The sequence below is a fragment of the Sturnira hondurensis genome, unplaced genomic scaffold (assembly GCF_014824575.4).
Source record: "Sturnira hondurensis isolate 20B ecotype Veracruz unplaced genomic scaffold, ASM1482457v3 Scaffold0000648, whole genome shotgun sequence".
In the NCBI taxonomy this organism is placed as follows: Eukaryota; Metazoa; Chordata; class Mammalia; order Chiroptera; family Phyllostomidae; genus Sturnira; species Sturnira hondurensis.
In genome coordinates this window covers 7,477,852-7,491,540 of record NW_028073279.1, presented here as the reverse complement: position 1 = coordinate 7,491,540, position 13,689 = coordinate 7,477,852, and the positions used below count along the sequence as shown (strand labels likewise).

General features: G+C 36.7%; 1 protein-coding gene across 1 annotated transcript in view; it reads right to left on the bottom strand.

Moving 5' to 3' along the window:
- The window catches only part of DNAI4 (dynein axonemal intermediate chain 4), a 72,459-nt gene that overhangs the window by 42,887 nt on the left and 15,883 nt on the right, over positions 1-13,689 (bottom strand). Inside the window, exons 3-4 of the mRNA XM_037042870.1 lie at positions 7,318-7,502; positions 5,563-5,675 (exon numbers count right to left, since the gene is read on the bottom strand). Coding sequence (XP_036898765.1) covers positions 5,563-5,675; positions 7,318-7,502 — 298 coding nt within the window. The remainder of the gene's footprint in view (positions 1-5,562; positions 5,676-7,317; positions 7,503-13,689) is intronic.

Genomic DNA, 13,689 nt, shown 5'->3' with positions numbered 1-13,689 from the left:
ACTAAGAGAGGATGTTGAAGTGTCTAGTCACAATAGCAGATCTGTCTTTCTCTTTTTGGTTGTATCAACTTTGCCCATATTCTCATGCTTTGAAGTAGGTACATAAATGTTTCAGATTATATCTTTTTTTGTGAAATTTATGTAACTTCTAGCATGTTTGAGTTTGTTTTCTGCTTATTTCCTTTGTTCTTTGTTTCTCTCTTTTTCTGACTTCTCATTTTTAAACATTTTCAGTAAGTTCATTTTATCTTCTTTCTTGGCATAACATATATATTTTCTTAAACAAGTTAGTGGTTCATTTTGGAACTTACAATATACATCTAAAAATAACCTCCTACACCTTCAAATAACATTACACCTTTTCACATGTAGCACAGGTACATTATAACAGAGTATTCCCAATTTCTTTCCTCCACCCCTTGTGCCATACTCTCATTCATTTAACTTATCCATATGTTACATACATCTAATAAACTGTTTCCATTATATCTTTGAACAACTAGCTTTCTTGTAGATTAAGAATAAGATCAAGAACAAAGATTTTATTTAACCTTCATTTACTTCTTTTCTAATGCACATCCTTTCTTTATGTAGGCCCAAGTTTTTGACCTTTATAATTTTCCTTCTGCCTGAAGTTCTTTTAACAATTCTTTCAGTGCAGTGAACTTTTTCAGAATTTGTCTAACAAACTTTTTATGTCTCCTTCACTTCTGAAGTATAACTTTGCTGAAATAGTATTCTAGTGTGCCTGTGTTTTCTGGCAACATTTTAAAGATTACATTCTATCTTTAAGTTCATTCTGCCCTTGTTTCTCTGTTAGTAAGGTGCTTCTCCCCCCTCAGGCTTCCTTCAAGATTTTCTCTTTGTCCTTGGTTATCCACAGCTTGAGTATATCCCTACTTCTGTTTGTTTGTTTCGTTTGGATATTTATCTTGACTGGTGTTTTCTGAACTTGATTCTGTGGTTTGATGCCTGTCATTAAATCTGGAATAGTCCCAANGAGATGTGTTTCCAATTGGCGGCGGACAGAAGGACCTTAAGATTTTAGTGTATCGTCCTTGGGAGGGGTCCCTGTTTTCTGCAGCAGTTTTTGGCATCCCTCGGTGGGCCAAGTATTGCCCCCCCCTCGGACCCTTTGTTCGGTAACACTACTTCTGTTTGTTTGTTTCATTTGGATATTTATCTTGATTGGTGTTTTCTGAACTTGATTCTGTGGTTTGATGCCTGTCATTAAATCTGGAATAGTCCCAACCATTATTACTACAAATACTTCTTCTGCATTCTAATAATCAAATTATGCATTTTACATCTTTCGATATTGCCTCACAGTTTTTCGATGTCTGTTGTGGGTTGTTTTTTATTTTCTATTCTTTTCTTCTCTTTGCATTTCAGTTTGGGAAGTTTCCGTTACCTTGTCCTCAAATTTACTGATTCTTTCCTCAGCCCTGTCATGTCTAATGATAACCTAGCAAAGAATTTCTCCATTTCTGTTACTGTGCTTTTTATTTAGCATTTTCTGTTAATTCTTTTGTATTTTCGTTTCTGCTGATGTTACACAGCATGCACACTATATACTTTTTCCTCTAGTTATTAACATATTAATAATAATTATTTTAAATTCTGTCTGGTAATTTCAAAATTTGTGTCATAGTTGAGTCTAGTTTTGATGCTTCCTTGATATATTCAAAATATATTATTCCACGTCTTTCTCATACTTTAAGACTTTTTGTTAAAAGTCAGACTAGGTGGTTCAGGTAACAGGTACTAAGATAAACAGGATGTTAGCATAACAATCTATGTTAATCAAGCTAGGAGTCTGGCTATATTTAATGTTTATTTTATCTATAAATACCAGAGGCTTCAAATTCCACTAGTGTCCTTATTTTTGTATCCCCTCGTGGCTAGTAGGTTTGTACTTACCAGCTTTTCTTTGTACTGCACCTCAGAAAAACTGTGTCTTGCAAGTCTTTCGGCTGTAATCCAGTATTATTATCCATCAGAGGTTTGTTGGTGGGTGGTAAGGTGTGGGGGAAGGGAATTATTTCAGAATGACATAAGACTCAGTCATTTTCGTGGGCCCATGATGCAGAGTTGTGTTGGACATAAACATTTCTGGCCCTACTCCGAGGTACGGCTTTCTTGCCCTGTCACCTACTCCTCTACCTGGTTATAGCATTCCAAACAGAAGCCTTGAAACCCCTGCTCTCTTCTTTTTCTTTTTCCTCCCTGAGATGAGAAAGGAAGACTGATGCTAGGGTAGAATTCCCTTCCCCATTGTGATACAGTTTCAGAATTATTATCTGACTTTTTTCTTTAATCCCGGAGACTAGGCTTTTGTAAGGAAGAAGAGTCTGGGGCATTTAGAAGGGACTACGCCATACCTTCCCTACTCAAAACCGATACTATAGTCTTCGCAGATCCTTCCTTGAGAGAATGTAGTGGATTCCTGGAATGAAAACCCATATAAAGACCCATGACTGTAGTCCCCAGGGAGCACATAATAGTAAGCTCGCAGCTTTACAGCAGTTAACGAAACTAATCATTTCTGTCTTCTCCAGCTTATGGAAAGCAAATCTTGAGAATCGTGTATCTCTAGACAGCCTGTCTCTCTCTAGATTTTAGAGTGGCAATTTGCCGTGCTTCCTCAGTTTTCTCTTGGTTCTAAGAAAAGTTTTAATTCTCAGTTTGTCCAAGTTTTTTTGTTGTTGTTACAAGACAGGTATAATGACTTCTAAGCTTTCCATGTGTTGGAGTGAAACTGGAAGAACACCCAGAGTTTCTGATTTAGTAGGTCTGCACTGGGGGTTTCCTGGAATTTGTATTTCTAACAAATTCCTAAGTGACATTGATATTGCCAGTTTGGAAACCAAACTAAGAATCACTGCTGCAATGGCTTTCTCAATGTTTACTGCACATTTCTTATCACCTGGGAAGCTTTTAAAAAATCCTGATTTCAGCCATCATTCCACAATAATTAAATCAGAATTCTGGGCATGTGACTTTAGCATCAGCATTTTTAATGCTAATTTCGAAAAGTGTTCCACATTAGAGTCACATGAGAAAATTTTAAATATATTTTTAATTGTTAAACAGTCAGTAATCAAAATTAAATTATATAAATTTACAAAGAAATTATATTAAAAACAAAGACTTCTACTTCCTATGTTATTAAATATTACTTTTATCTAAATTCTTGAAGTTATTTATGTTATTATATCTGTATGGTAAAAATACTAAATAGTAACATGCTACTAGGCATTTCTTCCCAACTGCTCATTCAGAAACTTCATGTTGTAGCCTGAAATCACTGTGGTGGAAGTATTGATACCATGGAAGTTGACAAATACTATAAATCAGGGATTCTCTGACGTCAGAGCACACAGTTTTACACTTACCATCACACCATGACTTATGTCTATGCCCACTCTCAGACATTCCATTTCAATTGGCCTGAAGTGAGACTACACTATGGGAATTTTAGGAGGCATACCAGATGACGTTAGCATGCATTCAAAATTAGGAAACCCTGCCCTGGTCTAGAAAACCGTCCCGGTGGCAGAAGTAGAATTGTTTCAGCGCGATTCACTGTGGAGACTAACTTCACCAGAACCGGCCAAGACGATATAAACATTGACGTCATTCCTCAAGGCTGTGAGACTATGCCACTTCTGTTCGTTTTTGATGTAGACAGTTGAGGAAAGCCTCAGGCAAACAGTTATACAATGATTTTAGTCTTTCTCTTAAGAACGATGCAAATCCATGAGGGGGTTTTTAAGCAGAGGAGACTGTGATTGGATTGTGTCTTTAAACAGATCATTTTGGATACAATTTGGAAAAACAAAAATTAGACAGTGGCAAGAATATATGTAGAGAAGGCTGGAGGTGGTCATGACAATAGCCCAATCTTCTTTGTCTCCCTCTGAGAACATGAGTTTCTCTCCTGCAACAGACATTACTGACTGACTAAATTTTCATTGCTAAGCCTTTTTCCCTTGCCTTGCCTGTTTTCATTGAATAGAGGCTAGAAAATCAAGTATTTAACTTTCCCAGTCTCTCTCCAAACTAGGGGTGTCCATGTGACACAGTTCTGGCCAACATGATTAAAGCCAAAATAAACAAGAACAAAGTCTTCTGGGAAGGCTTTTTCTTTCCCGATTAGGGAGATATGACTGGTGCCCCTGCCTTTCTCCTTCTTTCTGCCTTTAATGTGGATACAGTATCCACAGCGCGGGTAGATACTTTGAGACCATGAGGAGGGAAGCATGAAAGGGCTTAAGAGACTAGTGGAGTGGGCACAATTAAGCCACAAAATCAAAGCTTCCAAGGTTATCTACCTCTTAACTTCTTCTAAAGTGAGAAAAATAAGCCTTTATTTGTTTAAGCTAATGGTAGTTAGGTATTGTTACTTGTTGTCAGAAAGCATTCCTGTTACCCCCAGAATAAGGGCCTATCACTAAAAAGGAACATTCTATTAAGCACTTTTCCGACCATATCAATATTTTCACAAATCCTTCATTACCGTCTTAGAGGAAAAGACACCCTCACTGTACTCCAAAGCAAATGCCCCTGAAGAAATGCATTTCTTCCAGTATTGCTGATCAAACATTACTTCCTCATTCTTTTACCTTCACTTTCTTTTTCTTTTTTTTGAAATGATCTCATTTTTATTTTTAAATAAATTACTTGGTCAAAAGGGTTAGTTGAAAAGGAGATTGTGAGGGAGAATGTGGAAGGTAGTAAACAGGGATGGTCAGAATTTTGATCCTTGGAAGTAGAAAGATTACTCCTTTGGAGTGACTCCTTTTGTTCAGGAAACTCCCCTCAGTGCGTCTTTAGTTACATTCAATTAAGGTAAGTCCAAGCTTCTCCTCTGTAAAATTATACTCTTTAACTTTAAAAAAAATTGTTGAGAGGTTTTTCATCCCACTGGTTTTAGCATTGTTTTTTTCTCAATTATTATTGTGATTGTCAAATAGTGATTTTCTACCTTCACTTTCATAATCCTTTGCATTACCTCATGGGGTTTTTTTTTCCCTTTGGATTTTAAAAGGTAGGACATTCTTTATTAAGCAATAATACCAACTGGCCTGCTGGGAAGACAGGTTCACAGTGGACTCTGTGTGCAACATGGGCTAATGTGTCTATTGTGGAGCTCTTTGCCAGTCATAGAAGAGCCAGAAAGGAGGCTTCCTGGAAGAGTATTGCTTCTTTGGAATATGCAAAGACCCAAAATTTACAGAATCAAAACAAAACGGAGAATCCCTTTGCTGGGAGAAGTTAGCACTGTCCATGATGACTCTCCTAGGAGAGGATGACTGGAAGCCTCAAGGCTGGAATTCTTGGGACCCTAGTCTGCGATTCCTGAGGTTGGTGGTGTGAGACAGTCACGTTGGAAATTTTTAGAATTGTATGGACAGTTACTCTCCTAGTAATTTGCATGCAGCTACAGCATAAACCAGCATTTGCAAATCATTACCATAGTTCTTTTATCTCAAGTATCTGAAAAAATAATGAGCATATTTGCCAAAGAAATAATGAAATAAATAATTGCATTTTCATTACCTGTAAAACTAGTCAATCCTTCCCGTTTATAGGATGGTTCTTCTAGGTCTTCTGCTATTGATTCAGTAGTTGATACACTTGACTTAGAAACTGTACTGCTTCCAAAAACTGACCTTTAATAACAACATTATTCGTTTATTTAGAGTCCTTATGGATAATTAAATATATAAATGAGAACATCAGATGGAGAAATTATACTAAAATATTAAGCAAAATTGATAGAAATTAATTAGTCCTTCAAAATGAAGTTGATTTTTAATATTAAGTAAATACTCATTTTATTTTTTAAATATTTTATTTATTTATCTTTAGAGGGGAAGGGAAAACTGGCCTGCAACCCAGGCATGTGCCCTGACTGGGAATCGAACCCTGATCGTCTGGTTTGCAGGCCCATGCTCAATCCACTGAAGTACACCAGCCAGGAAGTAAATACTCATTTAAAAAATATTTTAAAGATAAGACATGTCAAAACTATGCCTAAAGTCCTTCAATGGATTCCCAATATATTTAGGGTAAAAACCCCAAATACAGCCTCCCTTCCTAGACCCTCCATTTTCAGTATCACTCTGGCCTTCCCCTTTTCATCTCTTTTTTGATTCCTCAGTCTTCAGGACCTCAGCCTAGAACATGGTTCCTTTAATTTTTCACCAGTTTTCTGCTCATTATCTAAATACCATCCTAAATCTGACTCATTCAATTTGATAAGGGTTCTCTTAAGATTTATTTAAAAGAAAATCTATGTACTCGGGGAAATCAATACATTAAAGACTCCCATAATAATTTCTTAAATATATGAACTTAAAATTACCCATGATATTAAATGTTTTTTTCCTCTTTTCTATTTATAGTCCCAACTTCCCTCCAAAAGGGTGGGTCAAGTTTACGGAAATATCCTTTGTTTTGCTGAGCACTCCCATGGATACCCTAGAGCAGCATTTCCACCCCCTAAATCTCATGCTTAGCTAACATCTGGAACTTTTAATTTGTCAGACTGAAAATTACACACTCAAATATTTCCCTACGATCTTTACATTGTTTTAGAATGTATTCTTTAATTATTGCAAAGACTCTGAACTTCTCCACTATAAGCATTCATAAAATTTCAAGTTTATTAGTATCTACATAGTAAATGCATAACATTTCATTTACAAAAAAGAAAATTGTAGAACAATAGAGAAGTCTAACCCTAGAAGAATAGGGGTTTGTATCAAAGAATAGAGCGGAAGAAGGAAAAGCCATTCTCCCACATAAATTGCAGCATAAAAGAAACTGAAGATATGTGTCTCTAGGTTTGTAACACTAGCTCACCCTTTTGGTTTTACAGGAAACAGAGAGAAAAATTTATATATTTTTTCAAAAATATTTAGCCCCGGCTGGTGTGGCTTGGTGGATTGAGTGCGGGCCTGTGAACCAGACGATCGAGGTTCGATTCCCAGTCAGGGCACATGCCTGGGTTGCAGGCCAGTTCCCAGCAGGGGATGCATGGGAGGCAACCATACATTGATATTTCTCTCCTGTCCTTCCCTTCCCCTCTAAAGATAAATAAATAAAATCTTTAAAAAAAAATTGGAGTGTGCGTGCAGGAGAACTGAAGACATGCAAATCTCTCCATCTAATTGAATTAATTATGAGAGGAGCATAGAGATGATAGAGTGGAGCTGGGAGACGGGAGACAACGTACACCTAAGTTACATCTGTGCAACTTAAAAGACACTATATATGATATTTTTAAAAGTATAGAAAAGTATACTCTACCTTGTATACAGCCCTAAAGCACTAGGATTTAGTGTATTTTGATAAAGGCTATGTGAAGTTACAAATTCTGATACAAATGATCCTTCTTGTGATGTCAGCAGTTTATTTGGCTTTCCTGAAACAAGATGTGGATCTGGACGGTAAAGAGCTCTAGGAGTAACATCAACTCCACGTGAATCAAACACCTGTGGAAAATGGTAATATAAAATGAAATGAGTTTACAAGGTGAGGTTCATAAATAGTAAGTCCTAGCATATAGAAATAAAAGTAGTAGAAAATAAATATAACATTTCTAGGGCAGGATAAACATGAAAAATTGAATGAGATTTTGTGCTTAAAAAGTTTCTTAAGTAGGCATGCATTTTAAGTTTTAAGTTTTACCTATATACAAATAATATATATTAATTTTGAGAAAATTCAGAAAGATGAATTTTCATCCAGATTGCTATTCATCCAGATTGCTATTAATTAATTGCTATTATTAATTCATCCAGATTGCTATTATTTATCCAGATTGCTATTAATTTGTATGTTTATTTTTTCTTTGTGTTTCAAAAACCTTACATTCTTTTTTTGCCCTTTTTCTTTTTTAATTATATTTCATTGATTATGCTATTGCAGTTGTCCTAATTTTTTCCCCTTCATCACCCTCCAACGAGCATCCCTCACTCCCTCAGGTAATCCCCACACCATTGTTCACATCCATGAGTCATGTGTGTAAGTTCTTTGGCTACTCCATTTGCTATACTGTACTTTATATCCCCATGGCTATTCTGTGACTGCCTATTTGTACTTCTTAATCTCCTCACCTCTTCACCCATTCACCCACTCTCCCCTCCCATCTGGCAACCATTAAAATGTTCTCAGTATCCATGATTCTGTCTTTGTCCTTCTTGTTTGCTTACTTTGGTTTTTTTTTATGCAACTCTTGATAAATATGTATTTTTTGCCATTTTATGGTGTATAGTTTTGATCTTATTTTTTTAAAATAAGCCCCTTTAATATTTCATATAATATGGTTTGGTGATAATGTACTCCTTTAGTTTTTTTCTTGTCTGGGAAGCTCTTTTTGTGTTCTTTGATTCTATATGATAGCTTTGCTAGGTAGAGCAATCTTAGCTGTAATGACATGCTTTTCATGACTTTGAATGTTTCCTGCCAATCCCTTCTAGACTGCAAAGTTTCTTTTGAGAAATCATCTAAAAGTCTTATGGGAACTCCCCTGTAGGTAACTGCTTTTTTCTTGCTGCTTTTAAGATTCTCTCTTTGTCTTTAACCATTGGCATTTTAATTATGTTGTGTTTTTGTGTGGTCCTCTTTGTGTACATCTTGTGAGACTCTCTGCTTCCTGGACTTGTATGTGTATTTCTTTCACCAAATTAGCGAAGTTTTCTTTCATTACTTTTTCAGATAGATTTCCAATTTCTTGCTCTTCTGGCTTTTCTTCTCCTTCTGACACCACTATAAAGTGACTGTTGGATTGCTTAAAGTGGTCCCATGGGCTGCTAATTTTTTTGGATTCTCTTTTCTTCTTGTTGTTCTAATTGGTTGTTTTTTGTTTTCTTATTTTCCAAATCATTGATTTGATTCTCAACTTCACCCACTCTACTGTTGTTTCCCTCTAAATTGTTCTTTATTTCAATTAGTGTATCATTTCTGACTGGATTTTTTTATGCTGTTAGGTCCTAAGTTCCCTAAAGCATCCTTATAACTAGTGTTTTGAACTCTGCATCTGATAGATTGCTCATCTCCATTTCATTTAACTGCTTTTCTGGAGTTTTGATCTGTTCTTTCATTTGGGCTGTGTTTCTTTGTCTCCTTGTTTTGGCAGCCTCCCTGTATTTATTTCTATGTATTAGGTACAGATAGTTTTGACTCTATGTTCTGGTAGTGTGGCGTAATGTAGGAGGGGTCCAGCTGCCCCTCTCACCCAAGCTGGGTATTTGAGGTGCACCATATACTTGAGTACACCCTCCTCTTGTAATTGAGCCTTGGTTGCAGTTGGTAGATCAAAGGGAAGGATTTACCCAAACCAGTCAGCTGCAAGGATTGGCTGTGACCACTTACCACAAATCTCCATCCTCCATGGAAGATCAGCTGTGCAAGGGCAGGATGGTGGTGCTACAACATGGTCTGTAATTGTCCACCGGATGTGCTGGCCTTCAGGTTTCCAAGGTGGGGAGGGCCCAGGTCAGCCCCCACCTGTGTGCCAAGACCACCCTACCTGAGCTATAAAGCAATCTGAGATGGTTGCTAGTTGTGTTGGGCTTTGAGATTCCCAGATGAAGCCAAGTTGTAAATCTAGGTTGGCTACTGCTAGTGCCAAGCCTAGGACTCCCTGAGGCCAGCTGTTGCTTGTTTAAGAGAATTTAGAAAGTTGTAGAACATCAGCCAAGACCATTCATTCATATGAAAAAGCAGTTTTCATGGGCCCATACGTTGAGTGCTGTGGAGTCTCTGGGGATCTCCAAAGTGAGTCAAAAAGTGTTAGCCAGTTTGATGGAATCTCAGATGTGGCACCAGCTTGTTGGCTCTGTTGTGCGTGTGTGTGTGTGGGGGGGGATGGTATTTAGAAAAGGGACATTGGCCTCTGCTTACCTTGATGCTAGATACTTCAGTTTCTCCCATTATGCTGGTGCCTTTCAAGCTGTCATCCCAGTGCTCAGAGGGAGTGAGTCTAAGTGAGTCCATGTGTAGATTATTTAAGAGGAACTACTTGGGACTCCAGAAGTTTCTTCCATGAACTCAATCCCCATTGGTTTTCACAGCCAGAAGTTGCGGGGATTCATCTTGCTGGCACTGGAACTCTGGGCTGGGGAGCCTGGTATGGGGCTGGGATTCCTGGACCTGAGATCTCCCTCCCAAATTTTTATCCACCACACATTGGTGTGGGACCAGCCTATTCTGTGTGAGCCCCTCCTACCAGTCCACATGAATGTTGTTTCTCTAGTCCATAGTTATCAGACTTCAACTGAACTAAATTTCTGATGGTTCTGAGTGATGGTTGTTCTATATTTTAGTTTTAATTTTGATGTGCAAAGAGGTGATCCATATCTGCCTATGCCACCATCTTGATTGGAAGTCCAAAACCTTCCTTTCCATTTAACATTTTTATTAATAAGCATTTCCAGATTATATACTGGATGGGGTAAAAGTAGGTTTACAGTTGTTCATATGGAAAATAATACAGCACCTAATAAATAATAACACAAGAATAAACTCTGTGTTTTGCATATTCACAACTGTAAATCTACTTTTTCCCCACTTCATATTCTTGTCTTGTTTTTGGCTAATATTTCATCTTTTTGTAACCAAACTCAGGTTCAGCTGCCTGCTACAACAAATGGTCAATTCATGAGACAGGTGCTGGTGAGAAAGGAAAAAGGTTATTTTCAAATTGCTAGTAATTCAAGATTGGGGCTTCATGTCCTCAGGAAAATTCATCTTAATATCTCAGTGCAGGCAGAGATTTTTATAAGGATGGAGAGGGAAAGCAGATCAGAAAGATCAGTGGGAGGAGAATGCAATGCACTGCTTCTCCTGAGAGGGGAACACAGGAAAGGGAAGGGGTTTCCTCCTCTCATTTTGGTGCTATCTCTCTTCAAACAGGACTTTGTACATTTACTGTGAACACCTGTGGATTTTCATGGCTGGCGCCAAGCAGTCATTTCTCCACTCCCCCACCCCAGCAGACTTCTCTTAAACTGTAAAGAAGGCTAGATAATGGATAAAAACACAGGGCTTTATTTACATACTCCAAGAAAACAGAGGTGGCTGTAGCCATGAGAAAATGTAGCATAATTGAAATGTTAAATTATGGTTACATTTCCGATTATGAAATTTAATGCATACAGAAATGTAATTAAAACTATATGTGTAGTTAAATAATATCAGGCAAGTGTTCTAAGAATGACAACAAAAAAATAGAACATTTACAGAATCTCAGAAGACTTGGCCTGTCTGAATCTCATCTAGAGGCCCGACCTAGCTTTTGCCCCTTTTGGATCACAGCTTCTCACACCTCTCAGTGATAATCATTAACCTAATTTTTGTGATCATTGCCTTTCTTGTTTTTATAGTTTTATGAAGAATGCACTCCTAAACAGTAGCATTTACTTTTTATATATTGTATTGAAGTTAAATATGCATAAAGTATAAATGTAAATGTACGGCTTAATAAATTTCCACCAACTGGACAAACGCATGTACCCAGTATTCAGATTCAGAAATAGAAAACTATCAGCATCTCAGAAGTTCTTTTCATGAGAGACACTATCTTCCACCAAAGGTAAAAATTATTCTGATACCATGAATTACTTTGGCCTGTTTTTAAACTTTATTTAAATGGAATCACACCCTTGGTATCTGGTTTCTTCTGTTCATTATATTAGTGAGGTTCATATTTTCAAGTACAGTTGTAGATGGTTCATTTTTATTGTACAATATTCTACTCGTGTGAATGTCATACTTTTATTTATCAATTTTGTTGTTCACGGACGTTTTTGTAGGTTTCAATTTTTGGCTATTACAAGTGGTGCCACTATGAATATTGTTGTACATGTTTTGCTGAACATGCTGTATGAATTTATATTGGGTATGTACCTAAAAATGGAATTTCTGGGTCATTTATATATATATATGTTCATCTTTAACAGAATCTGCTGAAGTTTCCTCAAGTGGTTCCCACCAACAATACATGAGAGTTCTGGATGCTAGCACTTTGTATTTACCATGTTTGTCAACATAATTTAGTTTTGCCTGTTTTTAAAATTTAGATAGTCATATATTATGACTGATATTCTGTCATCTTTTGTTCAACAGCATTTTTATTTATTTTTGTAAAATATTTTATTTATTTATTTATTTTTAGAGAGAGGGGAAGGGAGGGACAAAGAGAGGAAGAGAAACATGGATCAGTTGCCTCTGGCACACCCCCGACTGGGGGCCTGGCCCACAACCCAGGCATGTGCCTTCACTGGAATTCTAACTGGTGATCTCTTGGTTTGCAGAATGGCACCCAACCACTGAGTCTGGGCTACAAGTTTCTTTTTGTGTTTGTTTTTTTAACTTTTACATATAGATTTCTGATTCAATGTTGAATTAAATTTTCGTATACAGTGTGAGGTAAAGGCCCACCTTCATCTTTTGCATGTGTCTAGGCAGTCATCCCATCTCCATTCGTTGAAAAGATTATGCTTTTTCTATCGAATGCTCTTCATATCCTTATTAAAAATATGTTGAATACTGACATATGGGTTGATTTCTGGACTCCCGGTTCTGTTCCATTGGCCTATCTTTGTGCCAGTGCCACACTATCTTGATTCATATTGTTTTGTAGTAAAGTGTGAAATTGGGGAGTGTGAGTCTCACTACTTCATTCTTCTTCTTTAGTTTGGACCAGTCTGAGTTCCCTGAAATTTCATGCATATTTTAGAATTGTCAATTTGTACAAAGTAGTCAGCTAGGATTCTGATAAGGATTGTGTTCAGTTTGCAGATCAGATTGGAGAGTATCAACATCTTCACAATGGTAGGTCTTCCAATCCATGAACTGGAAATGTTTTCTTATTTATTTAGATCTTCTTTAATTTTGTTCAGTAATGTCTTATGGTTTCCCGAGCACAAATTTTACTGCTCCCATTTATTCCCTAGTATTTTATTATTAAAGAAATTATTTTCTTAATATTCATCCATGTTGTAGAAGTGTCAGAATTTTCTTCCCTTTTAAAGCTGAAAAAGATTCCATTTTATGTATATTACATATACCACATTTTGTTTACTCAGTTACCTGTTGATGGAAACTTGTTTTTCTTCCACCTTTTAGCTATTGTGAATAATGCTGCCATGAACATGGTTGCACAAGTAGCACTTGAAGTATCTACTTTTTTCCAGTTCTTTTGGTTATTGACCAAGAAATCAAATTGTTGAATCACATAGTAATTCTATTTTTAATTGTTTGAGGAACCACAACAGTGTTTTCCATAGCAGCTACGTCATTTTACATTGCTACTGACAGTACACAAAAGGTTCTAATTTCTCTGTATCCTCACTAGCACTCATTATTTTCTGTTTAGTTTTCTTTTAAAGTAGCCATCTTAATGAGTGTGAGGTTGCATCTCATGTGGTTCTATCTGCATTCCCTTAATGATTTTTGATGTTGAGCATTTTTTCATGTGTTGTTGACTACTTATATATATATGTTCTTTTAGAAATAGCTATATAAAAGAAAAATATCTATGTAAGTTCTTTTTCCATTTATAAATGGGCTGTTTATGTTTGTTATGAGTTAGTGTTCTTTGTATATTCTGTATACTACCTCTTTGGCAGATGTATGATTTTCTATTTTTTTCCTTATCCCATGGATTGCCTTTCA